Here is an 18327-nt window from a genome sequence, read left to right as displayed (position 1 = left end):
AGGCTCGAGGAAGGGTCAGGAGAGCAGGTGTGTGGCCTTCCAGGAGAAGCTCGTTGTTGAGGGCAGACACCTCCTCCTGGTCTTTGGGTGAGTCCCTCTGGGAAAGGAGCCGGCAATTTTTGCTTTTCCTGGGGCGTACCTTGTGCTTGGCTGTGGTCCTTCAGGGTGGGCTTTCCAGGACAGCCCCTCTCCCCTTGCAGGAGGGAGACTTCGTGGCTTTGGAACCCGACCTGAGGTCCTCTTCTCAGCGGCCGAGGCACCCCAGGCTCAAAGTTGCAGCGACACTGCGGCCAGCATGCAGGTCCTGGGCATTGTGACCTCAGCTGTTCCACACACAGAGAGGTGGGCATCCTGCCCTCACCTCAGCCTATAACCTGCAGTGGCCTGGTCCCGGGGGCCCATTGTGGGGAGGTTGGGAAGTTGAAGAACACTCTGGCCTCCTCCATCATGTCGGCCAAGAGGGCAGAACTGAAGAAAACAAACCTGGTAAAGGAGAAACGTTGCTGGCCAATGTGGGGCCTCTTTGAACTCTCACTGGATGGAGTTGGGGGGTACAGAGAGTCCCCAACGAACCCTCGGCTTTTCTTTCTACCTCTGAGCATGATGTGGCCTCTCAGGCGGGAAGGAGGGTGGGGAATGGACCCCTGGGCTTGGGGTGGGAAGGACCCCCGCCAGGAAAAGGAGCACCGAAATGCCCCACCCCTATCCCGGCCACTCCGGAGCCATGACCCCAGCCAGGCCCGCATCTTACCCGCGTGTTTAAGGCACACAAGAACCTCATCAGATAAAGGTAATTATCATCCACAATTTACAGACGAGGAAGTGAAGGCTCAGAGAAGCTAAATAACGTGCCTAAGTCAACACAGCTGGTAAGGAGGGCAGCTGAGACTAGAATTCAAGTCTGTCTGTCTACCTCCAAAGTCAATGCTCCTGAAAAAATACTTAGACGGCTTCCTTGAGTTATCTTAAAGTGTCCCCACCAGCCCTCACCCCCGCCAGCTCCCCAGGGAGAGGGCTGCCTGCCGAACAGGCAGGTGTCACTCATGAGAGGAGTAGAGCATGAGAAAATGTGAGTTATCTTGGCCCAGGCGCTGGGGGTATGTGGGCCTGAGCCTAAGCGCAGTTGGACAGGCAGGGTCGGGTGGGTGGAGGGTCCTCCCCAGTCCTGATGCCTGGCAGCGTGAATCCCAGCCTCCTGTCTCTGCAGAACAAGAACTACAAGGCAGTTTGCCTGGAATTGAAGCCAGAGCTGATCAGAGTAAGAAGCTTGTTTGAGGCCATACCGGCAGCCAGGCCTGAGACGCATGAGGAGGTGACTTGGAGTCAGGGGTCATTCGCTGTCCCTGGTGGCCAAGACTTGTCCCAGATGCTGGCGGATATATTGAGAGAGAGACAAGCTCTCTGCTCTCACAGAACAAAGCGGATACCTAAATAAATAAGGAAAAATTCAGCAGTTTTACCTATGATGCAGGGAATTAAAATAGGGAGATGTGACTGGGGGGGCTGCTGGGGGTTGAGGGCATCAGGAAGGCCTTCCTCTGAGCTGAGAGCTGTAGGACAAGCCTGCGGCCCCTGGAGGGCTGAGGACAAGCGCTGTGGGCGGAAAAAGCAGTGCGCACAGAGGCCCTGAGGTGGGAATGAGTATGTCTGTGGAGGGGACAGAAAGCTGAGGCCCAGTGGGCCAGGAAGGGAGTGGAATGAGATGAGCTCAGAGAGGGGAGAAGGATGGAGGAAACTCCTGCACAGGTGAGACCAGTGCTGACCCAAAGGCAGGAGCAGAAACTCGGGGTCATCCCTCCTGCCTCACCCTCCCACGCCTGCAGTTTCCAATATTCTGTGTCTCTGTTTCCAACCAACAGACATATGACTACAAAGGAGCTAAACAAGAAGGGCCATTTACCAAACCAGGAGGGACAAAGGAGATAAAGGTAGGTGTGTGGACCCAGGAGACAGGAAGTTGGATCAGCCCAGTGAACAGGTGGGGCCAACAGAACAACTTCTGCAGCAGGTGAACTGCCAGCATCTACAGTTCTGCTCCAGCCCCTGTGACTCCTTTCCTTCTGGTTCTCTCTATTTTAAAATAATTTCAGACTTACAGAATATTTTCCAAAAAATGGTACAATGAGTTCTAGTATACCCTTCCCCCAGATTCCCAAATGTTGGCATTTTATCTTGGGTTTTTCTTCTCTCTTTCATATTCACACACCTATATATAACATATATATTTCCTGAACCATCTGCGAGCAAGTGGTTCTCTCAAATTTCGGTATATATTTCCTCAAAACAAGAACACTCTCTTACACAGCCACAGTACAATTATCCAAACATCAAAAGCAGGAAATTAATGTTGATACAGTTCTCACCTACAGCCCTTATTCTAATTTCACCAGTTATCCCACTAATGTCTTTCATAACAAAAGAGAAGATATCTTTTTTGGTCTGGGATCCAATCCAGAATCACACCTTGCATCTAGTTTCCATGTCTCTTCAGTCTTTTTTCGTCTGGAACAGTTCTTCGACCTTGTCTTTTAGGACACTGTCATTTTTGATGACAAATCATTTATTTTGTAGAATGACCCTGAATTTGGGTTGTCTGATGCTTCCTCACCATTAGACTTAGGCCATACATTTTTTGGTTCTCACACCACAGGAGTGAAAGTATGACCTTTTCAAAGTGCATCACATCTGGAGGTACTGGATGTCTGTGTGTCCCACTATCCTATTTTCTTAATAGCATCCTTTCTTTCCTCCCTGCTGGCATCTATCTCTCTGCTCCTCTTTTGGCAATGCCCCAGGATCTTTCCTTTCCTCCTTTTGACTGTTTCCCTTCCATCCAAGACATTTCTTCACTCCTTCTCTATTTTATTTTCTCAGAATGAACTCAGGGAGGTGAGGGAAGAGCTCAAGGAAAAAATGAAGGAGATAAAACAGGTAACAGGATGAGACTTTTCAGCTCACGGAGAAAAAGTGTAGCTTCAAGGAAAATGCAGTGCCTAACTTTGAATAGTAAAGAAAATCAGAAATTGCATGGAAAAAGCAATCAAACCAACTGAGCCCAAATCCCCTAGAATGTTTAAGTGTCAGCAGCTTAGGTTATCTGTTTCTTACTTGTTTCGTGCTTAAACCCAAATTTTGAATGATAAGGGCTCTCTAAGATATCTCATTGATAAGGGTGGGGAGACACAACCTTAGTGACAGAGTGAGAGGGGCTGACCTGGAATTGGGGGGCAGTCAGGGACCAATTCCATTGTCCTAATACTCCTCCCCTGAGCGAGCTGCAGAGCAAGAATCCTCTTCTTGTTTCTCTGACGGAATCACTTATAGCATATTTATGAACAAAGGAAATGCTCAAGCAAGAATGTGTAATTGAAGCTGTGGTCTGAGCTCCACATGGCAGCCTTGCAATGACCAGATCCAAGCTGTGCCAAGGCTGCTGCTGGTGTTGACTTGATGATACACTCACCCTAGTCCCTTCACAGACTCTTGGGAAGAAAGTGGCTTTAGTAGGCCATTATTAGAACATTCCTTAATCTTTATCTAGCTCATTCCAGGGGAGCAGCTGCAGCCCTTAGCTTAAAATGCCTGAAAGACAACTCCACATTCAATGATGTGCTCTTTGCCTTTCTTCCTCACTAGATAAAAGATGTAATGGACCAGGAATTTGAAAAACTCCAGGAATTTGTGGAGATTATAAAGGTAAGCATTTACTGAGTGCCCTCCATGGGCCAGTACCATACGAGGAATCATGCAAGGAGATGCCAGAGCCTGCCCTGCAAGTGCTTACAGCTTAATAAGAGACCCAAACTCTATTGCAAAAAAGAATTAAATAACAAGTAAGTACCAAGCTAAATGATGACTGGTTGTCAACTAACCAGGGGTTTAGAGAAGTGAGTAACGAATGTGGGTTGGGGTAACCAGAAAAGTCCTTTTAGAGGAAGTGAGCCTTAAGGTGAGTCTTAAGGCAGCATTGGAAGTTTAATGTGAATCTAACCAAGAGCCCAGTAAGATTATTTTTGAACTCAATAATTACTAAAAGGATCATCTAGATTCTAGAATAGCAGTTTACAGACGTTGGTGGGTTTCAGAATCACCAGGAGCACAAATATAGGAAACAGAGCTCAGGCCCTGTGTTGATGGGCCTGGCACCCTGGGGTTTTGTTCGCGTTCCCCAGGTAGAAGTTTGAGAACAACAAATGCAGAAGCATAAATAGACAAAAGCATTTATTTATAAATTTTTCAAGAGTTGTAAGGGGGCATTACTTCTACCAGATATTAAAATCGTAATGAAGCCAACTTAATAATCAAATTAAGGTGGTACAGCCCAAGGATAACCAGACAAATGAAGAAGCCAACATAGATAATCCTGTAACAGCCTCTCTGCCAGGGATGCACTGAGAATCACTTCGGAGGATTTCTGAAGTCCATTTACCCAGGCCCTGGCCCAGATGAACTGAATAAAAACCTCCAAGTTTGGGCACAGTTGCTCAAAACTCTTAAGTGATTCAGATGCTTGCTCCTGATGAGAACCAGGTCCTTAGCACTTTAGCAGTAGTTATTAACATTGGCTATGTGCTGATATCACCTGTACTGTGGATTTGAACAGCTCCTCTTTACACCTGGCTGCACCCCATAGCAATTATATCAGAACCTCTTAATATGAGGTCTGCGGACTTCCCTGGAGGCACAGTGGTTAAGAATCCACCTGCCAGTGCAGGGAACACGGGTTTGACCCCTGGTCCAGGATGATCCCACATGGCACGGAGTGACTAAGCCCATGCGCCACAACTACTGAGCCTGCGCTCTAGAGCCCTCGAGCCACAACTACTGAGCCCACGCACTGCAGCTACTGAAGTCCATGTGCCTAGAGCCCGTGCTCCGCAACAAGAGAAGCCACCGCAATGAGAAGCTTGCGCACCTCAACGAAGAGTAGCCCCGGCTCGCCGCCACTAGAGAAAGCCCAGGCACAGTAACAAAGACCCAACGCAGCCAAAAATAAATTAAAAGAAAAAAAGAATGGAGGCAAAAATCGAGAAGATGCAATAAATGTTTAACAAAGACCTAAAAGAATTAAAGAACAAACAAACAGAGATGAACAATACAATAACTGAAAGGAAAAATACACTAGAAGGAATCAATAGCAAAATAACTGAGGCAGAAGAACGGATAAGTGACCTGGAAGACAGAATGGTGGAATTCACTGCTGCGAAACGAAATAAAGAAAAAAGAATGAAAAGAAATGAAGACAGACTAAGAGACCTCTGAGACAATATTAAATGCAACAGCATTAGCATTATAGGGGTTCCAGAAGGAGAAGAGAGAGAGAAAGGACCAGAGAAAACATTTGAAGAGATTATAGTCAAAAACTTCCCTAACATGGGAAAGGAAATAGCCACCCAAGTCCAGGAATCGCAGAGAGTCCCATACAGGATAAACCCAAGGAGAAACACGCCGAAACACATAGTAATCAAATTGGCAAAAATTAAAGACAAAGAAAAATTATTGAAAGCAGCAAGGGAAAAATGACAAATAATATACAAGGGAACTCCCATAAGGTTAACAGCTGATTTCCCAGCAGAAACTCTACAAGCCAAAAGAGAGTGGCATGATATATTTAAAGTAATGGAAAGGAAGAACCTACAACCAAGATTACTCTACCTGGCAAGGATCTCATTCAGATTTGATGGAGAAATCAAAAGCTTTACAGACAAGCAAAAGCTAAGAGAATTCAGCACCACCAAATCAGCTCTACAACAAATGCTAAAGGAACTTCTCTAAGTGGGAAACACAAGAGAAGAAAAGGACCTGCAAAAACAAACCCATAACAATTAAGAAAACGGTCATAGGAACATACGTATCGATAACTACCTTAAATGTGAATGGATTAAATGCCCCAACCAAAAGACACAGGCTCACTGGATGGATACAAAACCAAGACCCATATATATGCTGTCTACAAGAGACCCACGTCAGACCTAGGGACACATACAGACTGAAAGTGAGGGGATGGAAAAAGATATTCCATGCAAATGGAAATCAAAAGAAAGCTGGAGTAGCAATACTCATATAAGATAAAATAGACTTTAAAATAAAGAATGTTACAAGAGACAAGGAAGGACACTACATAATCATCAAGGGATCAATCCAAGAAGATATAACAGTTATAAATATATATGCACCCAACATAGGAGCACCTCAACACATAAGGCAACTGCTAACAGCTGTAAAGGAGGAAATCGACAGTAACAGAATAATAGTGGGGGACTTTTAACACCTCACTTACACCAATGGACAGATCATCCAAAATGAAAATAAATAAGGAAACATAAGGTTAAAATGACACACAACAGACCAGATAGATTTAGTTGATATTTATAGGACATTCCACCCAAAAACAGCAGATTACACTTTCTTCTCAAGTGCGCATGGAACATTCTCCAGGATAGATCACATCCTGGTTCACAAATCAAGCCTCAGTAAATTTCAGAAAATTGAAATCATATCAAACATCTTTTCTGACCACAATGCTATGACATTAGAAATCAATTACAGGAGGGAAAAAGGTAAAAAACACAAACACATGGAGGCTAAACAATATGTTACTAAATAACCAAGAGGTCACTGAAGAAATAAAAGAGGAAATTAAAAAATACCTAGACAAATGACAACAAAAACATGACGATCCAAAACGTATGAGATGCAGCAAAAGCAGTTCTAAGAGGGAAGTTTATAGCAATACAAGCCTACCTCAAGAAACAAGAAAAATCTCAAATAAGCAATCTAACCTTATACCTATAGGAACTAGAGAAAGAAGAACAAACAAAACCCAAAATTAGCAGAAGGAAAGAAATCATAAAGATCAGAGCAGAAATAAATGAAAAAGAAACAAAGAAAACAAGAGCAAAGATCAATAAAACTAAAAGCTGGTTCTTTGAGAAGATAAACAAAACTGATAAACCATTAGCCAGACTCATGAAGAAAAAGAGGGAGAGGACTCAAATCAATAAAATTATAAATGAAAAAGAAGTTACAACAAACACCGCAGAAATACAAAGCATCCTAAGAGACTACTACAAGCAACTCTATGCCAATAAAATGGACAACCTGGAAGAAATGGACAGATTCTGAGAAAGGTATAACCTTCAAAGACTGAGCCAGGAAGAAATAGAATATATGAACAGACCACTCACAAGTAATGAAATTGAAACTGGGATTAAAAATCTTCCAACAAACAAAAGTCCAGGACCAGATGGCTTCACAGGTGAATTCTATCAAACATTTAGAAAAGACCTAACACCCATCCTTCTCAAACTCTTCTAAAAAATTGCAGAGGAAGGAACACTCCCAAACTCATTCTACGAGGCCACCATCACCCTGATACCAAAACCAGAGAAAGATACTACAAAAAGAGAAAATTACAGACCAATATCACTGATGAATATAGATGCAAAAATCCTCAACAAAACACTAGCAAACAGAATCCAACAACACATTAAAAGGATCATACACCACGATCAAGTGGGATTTATCCCAGGGATGCAAGGATTCTTCAATATATGCAAATTAATCAATGTGATACACCATATTAACAAATTGAAGAATAAAAACCATATGATCATCTCAATAGGTGCAGAAAATAGATGCACAAAATTCAACACCCATTTATGATAAAACCACTCCAGAAGGTAACCTACCTCAATATAATAAAGGCCATGTATGACAAACCCACAGCAAACATCATTCTCAATGGTGAGAAACTGAAAGCATTTCCTCTAAGATCAGGAACAAGACAAGGATGTCCTCTCTCTCCACTATTATTCAACATACTTTTGGAAGTCCTAGCCATGGCAATCAGACAAGAAAAAGAAATAAAAGGTATACAAATTGGAAAAGAAGAAGCAAAACTGTCACTGTTTACAAATGACATGATACTATACATAGAGAATCCTAAAGATGCCACCAGAAAACTGCTAGAGCTAATCAATGAATTTGGTAAAGTTTCAGGATACAAAATTAATGCACAGAAATCTCTTGCATTCCTATACACTAATGATGAAAAATCTGAAAGAGAAATTAAGGAAACACTCCTATTTACCATTGCAACAAAACGAATAACATACCTAGGAATAAACCTACCTAAGGAGACAAAAGACCTGTATGCAGAAAACTATAAGACACTGATGAAAGAAATTAAAGGTGATACCAACAGATGGAGAGATATACCATGTTCTTAGGTTGGAAGAATCAATATTGTGAAAATGACTATACTACCCAAAGCAATCTACAGATTCAATGCAATCCCTATCAAATTACCAATGGCATTTTTTACAGAACTAGAAGAAAAAATCTTAAAATTTGTATGGAGACACAAAAGACCCCAAACAGCCAAAGCAGTCTTGAGGGAAAAAAACGGAGCTGGAGGAATCAGACTCCCTGACTTCCGACTATACTACAAAGCTACAGTAATCAAGACAATATGGTACTGGCACAGAAACAGAAATATAGGTCAATGGAGCAGGATAGAAAGCCCAGAGATAAACCCACACACCTATGGTCAACTAATCTATGACAAAGTAGGCAAGGATATACAATGGAGAAAACACAGTCTCTTCAATAAGTGGTGCTGGGCAAACTGGACAGCTACATGTAAAGGAATGAAATTAGAACACTCTCTCACACCATGCACAAAAATAAACTCAAAATGGATTAGAGACCTAAATGTAAGATCAGACACTATAAAACTCTTAGAGGAAAACATAGGAAGAACACTCTTTGACATAAATATCAGCAACAACTTTTTTGATCCCCCTCCTAGAGTAATGGAAATAAAAACAAAAAGAAATAAATGGGACCTAATGAAACTTAAAAGCTTTTGCGAAGCAAAGGAAAGTACAAACAAGGTGAAAAGACAACCCTCAGAATGGGAGAAAATATTTGCAAACAAATCAACCGACAAAGGATTAATCGCCAAAATATATAAAGAGCTCATGCAGCTCAATATTAAAAAAAACAAACAACCCACTCCAAAAATGGGCAGAAGACCTAAATAGACATTCCTCCAAAGAAGATGCATGAAAAGCTGCTCAACATCACTAATTATTAGAGAAATGCAAATCAAAACTACAATGAGGTATCACCTCACACCAGTTAGAATGGGCATCATCAGAAGATCTACAAACAACAAATGCTGGAGGGGGTGTGGAGAAAAGGGAACCCTCTTGCACCTTTGGTAGGAATGTAAATTGATACAGCCACTATGGAGAACAGTATGGAGGTTCCTTAAAAAACTAAAAATAGAATTACCATATGACACAGCAATCCCACTACTGGGCATATACCCAGAGAAAACCATAATTCAAATAGATACATGCACCCCAATGTTCATTGCAGCACTATTTACAATAGCCAAGTCATGGAAGCAACCTAAATGCCCAGCGGCAGACAAATGGTTAAGAAGATGTGGTACATATATACAATGGAATATTACTCAGCCATAAAAAGGAACAAAATTGGGTCATTTGTAGAGACATGGATGTGTCTAGAGGCTGTCATACAGAGTGAAGTCAGAAAGAGAAGAACAAATATTGTATATTAATGCATATATGTGAAACCTAGAAAAATGCTACAGATGAACCGGTTTGCAGGGCAGAAATAGAGAGAGATGTAGAGAAGAAATGTATGGACACCAAGGGGGGAGAATGGTGGTGGGGGGAGGGATAATTTGGGAGACTGGGATTGACATGTATACACTACTATATATAAAGTATATAACTAATAAGGACCTACTGTATAGCACAGGGAACTCTTCTCAATACTCTGTAGTGACCTATATGGGAAAATAATTTTAAAAAGAGTGGATATATGTATAGGTATAACTGATTCACTTTGCTGTACAGCAAAAACTAACACAACATTTTAAATCAATTATACTCCAGTAAAGATTAATTAAAAAAAAAAGAATATTGCCTGACTATATAAGGGAAAAGCTTAACTCAGTTAACACTATAAACTGAAATAGTATATAAAGTGAATTTTAAAAATAAAAATAAGAAGTATGTATTTAACTGGATGGTCCAAATATAATTACAATGGAAGAAATCACAAAGGAAATATTGTTAATGTTTAACAATACAAAAAATTTAAAAATTATAACAGAAAAGCACCATACACAGAGTGAAAAAGTAAGCAACAGTTTTGGAGAAATAATTTTCCACAAATATGATAGACATAGAAAAAAGCTTTTTATCTGTAACATACAAAGCTCACACAATCAATAAGAACCAACTAGGAAAATGGGCAAAGGGCATATGTGAACAGTCCACAGAGGGGAATATTACTAAAAAGCAATAAATATATTAACAAGTTTTACCTCATGAGTAATCAAATAACTGCAAATGAAAACAATACTTAGATAACTGCCACATTCCAATAAGCCAAGTTGTAATTTATGACAATTATAAAGCAAGATAGGAATGCTCTTGTACTGCTGATTGGAGTACAAGATTGTACAAAACTAAAAAGGAATTAGACAATAGGTATCAAAAATATCAAAACTCCATGACTTATCAACTCCTTGACTTCTCAGAATTTAACCTATGAGAATAATCAAAATGCCAGCATGGATATATATAAAAAGAAGTTCATCACAGGATTATTTATAATAGCAAAAAATTGTAAACAACCACTATTTTCAAAAGTAGAGGAATAGCCAATAGAATTACGATACATCTATATAATGAAAATTCACTATAGGAGACAGAATTTAGAAAGAATACTTTTAATGAGAAGTAAAAAAGCAAGATGCAAGTAATATATACAGGCTGATCTCAACAGGTGAAAAGAAATTGGTAAGTAAATATATAGAAAAAAGACTGGAAAGAAATATACCAAAAGGGTTAATTGCTGTTATTGAAAGGTGATGAGATTAATTTTTTCTTTTATATTCCTCTGTATTGTCCAAATTTTCTGCAAAGGGCATGTCTTATTTCTATATCAAAATGCAAACACAGTAAGTGTTTTGTTAGTGGGTAGGACTGGGTATCACAAGGCACAAAGGAGGCTATTTCGGGCACGGGAACAGCTTGCACACAGCATGGAAGCAGGATGAACGCGAAGCTTCTCAGTCAGTGGGGAGATCGGTCATAAAAGAGGGATCATGGGGGGAAACTGTGAGAAATAAAATGGAATGGGCACAAAGGCAGTGGATAATGAAAGCTTCTGAAAGACAGGCAGACAGGTTGGGACTTGGTTGTGTAAGCAGTAAGAGGCCTCTGGAGATTCTTAATCAAAGAACATGCTAGGAGCAGCACTTCAGAAAGCTGAGCTGGCAGCTGCTTGCAAGGTGGCCTGGGGGCGCCGGGGGAGTCGGTGGGGGCCGTCTGGAGCAAGAATATCAAACTGGAAGCCGCATCTCTGCTCAAGGTGAAGAAAGCTGGACCAAGTGTAGAAACAGAAGGAAAAGGGTAAAAATCTGAAAGATGCAGCGAAGGAAAGACAACATTCTTGGTGATTGATTCAGTATAAAGAATGAAGGAGAGGCAAGTGTGCATGATAACACCAAAGTTTTAATCTGGACGATTAGAAAAAAGTGGTGACAGTGACAGGCTAGTTGGGAAGCAGCTAATTTAGAAGAGAAAGTGAAGAGGTCAGTTTGGAACGTGATGAGTTTGAAGTGATGGTGAGACTTTTAAGAATATGGGACATTTTGACTCTGATGTTTTAGACCCGGGGGAATATTGACTTCAAGGATATTTGACTTTATTTACAAATACAAATGTCTTATTCAAAATGTATACGAACATTTTTAAATGCTTTTCAAGAAGATATTTTTTGGAAATCATTTCCATCCTGACGGTGTAATTCCTTGATCAATTTTCTACCCCAGATCAGTAAACTCTCCCCAGATCTTTCATTTGTTATTAAAATGGTTTTCCTAGAAGCAAATTATTATTATTATTATTATTATTTTGCGGTAGGCGGGCCTCTCACTGTTGTGGCCTCTCCCGTTGCGGAGCACAGGCTCCAGACATGCAGGCTCAGTGGCCATGGCTCACGGGCCCAGCCGCTCCGCGGCATGTGGGATCTTCCCGGACCGGGACACGAACCCATGTCCCCTGCATCGGCAGGCAGACCCTCAACCACTGCGCCACCAGGGAAGCCCCAAAGCAAATTATTTTTCATTTATATTTTGTGATATTCAATCCAACCCTGTTTTTGTCCTTAACAGATATTGTCACTAATACTGTCACCATCTTAGAAGTTCTTTGTGACCACTATTTCTATCCAATTTTTCCAGGTCAAATTTTACGGATCTAAGATTTGCCAAGAAGATTTTATTATTATTTCAGTTCTTAATAATAACTGTGAGGTGCCATTTGAGCTACTGTCTACTTTATTTTGCGTTGACCATTTCTGCCAGGAGTTGGGTAAAATATGGAACAAACGCAGATACACAGGATCTACGTACATGGCAGGGGTCAAAACACTGGTGTCAGAAACGTCTTTGGGGGGGAGGTCACGGGGTTTGTTTTCTTTTTATAAATTTATTTACTTTATCTATTTATTTTTGGCTGTGTTGGGTCCTTGCTGCTGTGCGCGGGCTTTCTCTAATTGTGGCGAGCGGGGGCTACTCTTCGTTGTGGTGCATGGGTTTCTCATTGCGGTGGCTTCTCTTGTTGTGGAACACGGGCTCCAGGAGTGTGGGGCCCAGTAGCTGTAGCTCGCAAGCTCAGTAGTTGTGGCTCCTGGGCTCTAGAGCCCAGGCTCAGTAGCTGTGGCACACGGGCTTAGTTGCTCTGTGGCATGTGGGATCTTCCCAGACCAGGGCTCGAACCTGTGTCCCCTGCATTGGCAGGCGGATTCTTAACCACTGCGCCACTGGGGAAGATTGCATAGGCATTGAACCAAGGCAGATAAGGGTTTTATTCAAGTGTGAGATCAGGTAAAATAGATCCTGGCCTCTGACTCACATGGAGACTTTGGACAAGCCCCCAATGACTCTGCCTGTTCAGCTTCACTATGGAATGGGTGAGGTCACAGGGAGGGGTAGCACGTGTCAGGCACATCCTGATGAGCCACCCTACCCAGGGCTGGTGAGGATTCTTGAGGAAGTAAGATGCTGCGGTGGTCTCTGAGTGGTTTGCAGAGTGAGGCAGGAAAAGGGACTTCAAAAGCCCTTCATGATGATGATTTTAGCTTTGAACTCTCTCTTGAAGGAAATGCAAAAGGATGTGGATGAGGAGATGGATGTTTTAATAAATATACAGAAGAATAGCAAGCGGTGAGTGTAACCTACACCCGTCTCTCCTCAACCCTAAAGAATCTCCTCCCTTCGCTTTGCGAAGTGTCCTCGGGGTTCAGTGGACTCCCAGACCCTTCAAGGAGCTCTCTTGGTTTCTCTTCCCCAGTGGCTTGTAGTCAAGGCCTTCCACGGCCAACCATGCTACCGGTTATCTCCTTTCCTGTTGAAAATTATCTCCCCAGTTCTGCCCCTCCCTGACTCCCCAGTCCTCTCAGGAGAGGACCAAAGGAGCAGCAAGAACCCAGGCTGATTGGAAAGATGGACACAGACCCACAGATCCGGCGGAAGAAAATGGATGGAGCTGATGGAGTACCACTTGCCCTTCACAAAAAGATGACGGCACTACAACAACCAAAAAAAGATCCAATGGATTCCCTTCACCAATGTGATACCTGCTGTGTAATGAAGCCCTCCCTGCCCCTGCCTCAGTGTTACACCCCTGGGTTTCTGTTCCCCCCCGACCTCCCCTGGGCTCTCTCACTCTCTTACCTCTTGCTCTAAAGCACTGGTTCCACTCCTCTCCTGGCCCCAGGATGCCTCCCTAGTCTTGAGTCCTCTCTGGGGTCTTGCCCTATAGGCATGGGGTGATTCCGAAACCATGACCAAGTAGGACTCCACCCTGGATGGACCTGTTCCCAAGTGCAACGGTATTGTTCTGTCCTTTCCTATAGCAAGACCTGATGAGGTGCCCAGCAGCCTGGCCATCTTGGACCAGGGAAAAATGATCTTTCTGGTGCCGTTTCTGTCCTCCACAGGAGAAATGTTTGTTGTGTGCCCCAAAGAACAACTACAATCAGCGGCAGGTAGATCCATGGAAGCCCCTTATCTCAATCCGGTGCCCCGTCCCCCCAAAGGCAGTGTGCTCAGGGTTGCATTCCCATCAAATCTCACCCGTGGTTATGGTTATGCAGGCTCTGCCCCACATCACATCCACTCAGTCTTAGAGGACGTGGCACACGAAGGAGGACTTGCTTAGCCCAGCCTGGAGGCTGCTGCCTAGAGGCCCCCGTGGAGTGGAGGGTGCCTTGCCAGTTGCTGAGCTGACCTTGCCTCAGGCTCCTGACTTTCTCCCCATATAACAGGCAACTTCCATACCAGGCCTGGGCATCCTTTTCACCCTCGGCATCTGGACATGCTTTCTGATTTATCTGTGCTTCAACTCCTGTGTGACTGAGGACATAGTTCCAACTTAGTGTCACCGCAGGACCTATGAGCGGCTCCGGTTCAGCCTCTCCCCACTCCTTGAGCTGCACAGCAAATGCTTGCTGCCCTCTTGCATACCACCCTGCCCTTGTCTCCCTCTACCCAGAGAGTAAAATCTTCATTTAAAGCCAAAGCGGGAGTCAAAGCATTGAATATCAGCCTGAAACTTGAGTGTGCAAGGAGTGTCACTGTTTTGGATTGAAATCAGTGTATTTCAGACTCCAGCCTCTCTTCTTGCTTCCTGATGGTTTAGTGGAAAATTCTTCAGGTCATCCTTAGGGTCTTCCTAAGGATGATCCTTCCCCCCTCATCCCTGCTTCCCTCCTCTTCACCTGGTTCTGAAAATGTCCCAGGTCAAAAGAGAGGAAGGGAGGCCCTGAAGATATCAGATGCCATTCTGCGTGATCCCAGAAGTGTGCGTGTGAGTGTGAGTGTGTGTGTGCGCGCACACGCGTGTGTATGTTGGACAATGGGAGGAACCCCCGGGCCCAGGGTCTTGACCACTGGACTGCCGGGGAATTCCCACACGTGCCAGTTTTAAGAACTAAGACAAGGTCATCAAGGACACAGGGCTGTCAGGATCAGTTGAAGTGCTGAGTCTTTTTTTGTGCAAATGATCGTACACTGCTAATCAAGCCCCCAAGGACTGGTGGCAGTGGTCTCTGCAGTCCCTGTCTCTTGACCCTTTCCAAGCTCCCCCGTGCCCTAGTTCCATGTCATCCAACTCAGAGGCAGCAGAAGGACGACACTGTGTGTTGGGGGGGATAGTTCTGCCTGGCTGTCATGTCTGCCCTTGGGAATGGACGTTTGGGGAGCCACAGCCTGCCATTCCTGCCAATGTGCTCTTGGGCCAGCTTTGCTGGTGAGCTTGTGCTTTTTCTGTAGGTCTCAATGTCATGTCATCTGGAAGGGAATTATACTTAACCTTGTGTCTTCTCCCAAAGATGCTATTCCTGTCCCGCGTACAGAGCCTCTTGGGGGGCATTGGCCTGACCTGGGCCACCATTTCTGCTTTGTGCGGCAGCATCCAATTGATCCAAGCAAGGTGGACAGGCAACTCAACTTGCCCAATCGATTTCTTTCCCTGGGAATTTGAAATTGGAATTTGGTGAGACTCAGCTGGCCCCCAGAACTGGACTTATAACTGGGAGCTGAAGAGGCCTCTGCCACCATTGGCCAAAGACGCAGATCTACAGAAAAAATAAATAAATCACTTTGCAGAGAGAGAAGAATGAAACAGAGGGACTGAGAGAAGTGGAGACTCGTGCAGTTCCGCAGAGGGAGCTGGGAGAGCCACTGTCTGGCTCAGGCCCTGCTGGGCTGGTGCTGGCCCCTGCCTTGGCTTCATGAAAGCCTCTAGACCCTTGGACCGAGGTGCACATTTCTGTTTAAGCAGAGTGGCTTTCTGTTACCACCTAACAAGCCTGAGCTGAGGCCCCACGGTTAGAAGGAATGTCAGAGATTGGTCAAATCTCTTCAATTTACAGTGAGGATTCTGAGGCCCAGAGAGGTGCAGTGAGGTACCCTCAAGCACACAACCCATTTATAACAAAGCCAGGGCCAGAACCCAGGTTTTCTGACTCCTGGGCCAGTGCTCTGTGGCTCTCTGGGGCTAGCTGTATTTCCAAGGGCAATAAGATGAGATAGAAGGCAGTCAGCTGGATCTGGACATGAATCAGTGGCGTGGTCGCAGGTAAGTCACTTCACCTCTCAGATTGCTTTTCCATCTGGAACGTGGGCATAACCACACCTAATTCAAAGGGGGTGAAGAGGGCATAACCACACCTAATTCAAAGGGGGTGTGATGAGAGTTAGATGAGAGCACATGCAGAGGAATTCAATTCTTTAAAAAAAATTGCTCTGAGAACAATGATGATGAGGTCAGAACTGCGTTTTTCAGATTAAAAGGCTTCAATTCTCCATCCCGCCTCCAGTCAGAACCAGGTCTGCAATAAAATGAATTTTGATCTACTCCGATTTTAAAAAATAAATGTTCTGAGAGGAGGAAGGATGTGTATATTAGGAAATCAATCAACAAGAAATTATAAAAATGGTATGGGGATTGGGACTGCCTGTTCTAGAGTACAGAGTGGTCCCTTGTAACACAGCATCCCACCCTGTAACCTCGGTGTCTGATTCCAGCAGGGTGAGGGGTAAGCGGCTCACCCTAGCTCACGCACAGGTAACAGGTGCTACAGCCCCAGGCCCTGACTCAAAGCAGTCACCAGAGAAACAGGAGGGTGCGTCATTTGGCAGCCATCAGGCAGGCAGGGCTGGGCCCAGGAGGAGGCCAGGCTGTGTCATCCATTCCCATCACTGCCCTGGGCCCTGGCATGACCCCCACTCACAGCTTCCCTTCTCTCGGTCACAGGCCGCAGCCAGCCCCAAAATGTGGGTGAGGATGGGCTCAGGTGTCCACCACCACAGACGGGAGCCCCATCTCTCTCAGATGCAACAGGTCTGAGTATATCCATTTCCATGACAATGGGTTACCCACCCATCTTCCTAAGGGGAGTTGCCCTGTCTGGCTCCAGGGACCCCTAGAGCCTCCCTGAACCCCCTTCAGTATTTGAAAGGTCATTTACCCTCCTATACGTGTGATCAATGGGACTCTTTGGTACTTCCCTCTATATTAGATCAAAACACAACCAAACAGAAATCAAATCTCACTTCTGGGGCTTCCCTGGTGGCGCAGTGGTTGAGAGTCCGCCTGCCGATGCAGGGGACACGGGTTCGTGCCCCGGTCCGGGAAGATCCCACATGCCGCGGAGCGGCTGGGCCCGTGAGCCATGGCCGCTGAGCCTGCGCGTCCGGAGCCTGTGCTCCGCAACAGGAGAGGCCACAACAGTGAGAGGCCCGCGTACCAGAAAAAAAAAAAAAAAAACTCACTTCTGGAGAATGAACAATGAGTCTGAAAGCCCAACCCCAATTCCAACTCTAGAGAACTCAGAAGGTGAAGAATATGCCTTCAGCAGGTGATGGAGCAGAATGGTGCAAGGTTCTGCCCACCTGACACTTTTCTATCAATATCAGCTTTTAAGCGTGACCAAGAAGGTTTTTTTTTTTTTTTATGGGTGATGAGTTTGTGGGGAGATGAGCAACTCCAATATGAGTCTAATCCATGCAATATTTCTGAGGGCAATTAAGTGATACATGTCAGATGCTTTAAAAGATGGGAAAACATTACAGATGGTCACTAGGATTTAGTTATAAGGATACTCATCATGGAGTCATTTATGATATATATATTTAAAAGTCAGAAACAACATAAGTGGACACCAGTTGGTTAAATAAATTGTGGCACATCTATAAAATGGAATGCTCCACTGATGTTAAGAATAATATGTTGTTGAAATATATTTAATGCCATCAAGAGACATTAATGATATAATGTTAAATGAAAAAAAGCAAGTTATGAAATAAAGTGTAAACCCACTTTTGGTAAAAATTTGGTGTGTGTGTGTGTGTGCACATAGGCCTGCATGAACTGAAAAGACTTAGAAGGATATATACAAGAATAGAGTAACAGCAGTGGTTTTCTCTGAGTAGTAGGATTACGACAATTTATGTCATACTTTGTGCCTATCTATAATCTCTAAAGTTTCTACAAGGAACATGCATTGTTTGTATAATAAAACTAATAACATTTTTCTTTTTTTAAGGAAGAGAAAGGTGGCCCAGGAAGGACCCTTACGAACAAAGTCAGGTGAGATCTCCCCAAATCCTTTCTGATGGGAAGCACCTTGGACCTTTCTCTTTCCTGGGAGTGGCCAGTGAAGTCATGCCCTGGCTATGTGTTCAGCCAGAGGAAGGGGACGAATTAACAC

At 43.9% G+C, this 18327-nt stretch overlaps 1 protein-coding gene across 1 annotated transcript in view; it reads left to right on the top strand.

Moving 5' to 3' along the window:
• Positions 1–447: 447 nt before the first annotated feature.
• TEX35 (testis expressed 35) overlaps positions 448–18327 on the top strand; it is a gene marked incomplete at both ends in the record, with an annotated part of 30500 nt that continues 12620 nt past the window's right edge. The window contains 8 exons of the mRNA XM_082858407.1: positions 448–486; positions 1208–1366; positions 1860–1928; positions 2875–2931; positions 3637–3696; positions 13212–13276; positions 13504–13696; positions 14053–14100. Of these exons, the coding sequence (XP_082714533.1) occupies positions 448–486; positions 1208–1366; positions 1860–1928; positions 2875–2931; positions 3637–3696; positions 13212–13276; positions 13504–13696; positions 14053–14100 (690 nt within the window). The remainder of the gene's footprint in view (positions 487–1207; positions 1367–1859; positions 1929–2874; positions 2932–3636; positions 3697–13211; positions 13277–13503; positions 13697–14052; positions 14101–18327) is intronic.

This window comes from Leucopleurus acutus (assembly GCF_964270905.1).
Source record: "Leucopleurus acutus genome assembly, chromosome: 2".
NCBI classification, from domain to species: Eukaryota; Metazoa; Chordata; class Mammalia; order Artiodactyla; family Delphinidae; genus Leucopleurus; species Leucopleurus acutus.
Note: the sequence above shows the minus strand (reverse complement) of the source record. Positions and strands in the feature narration are given on the sequence as shown.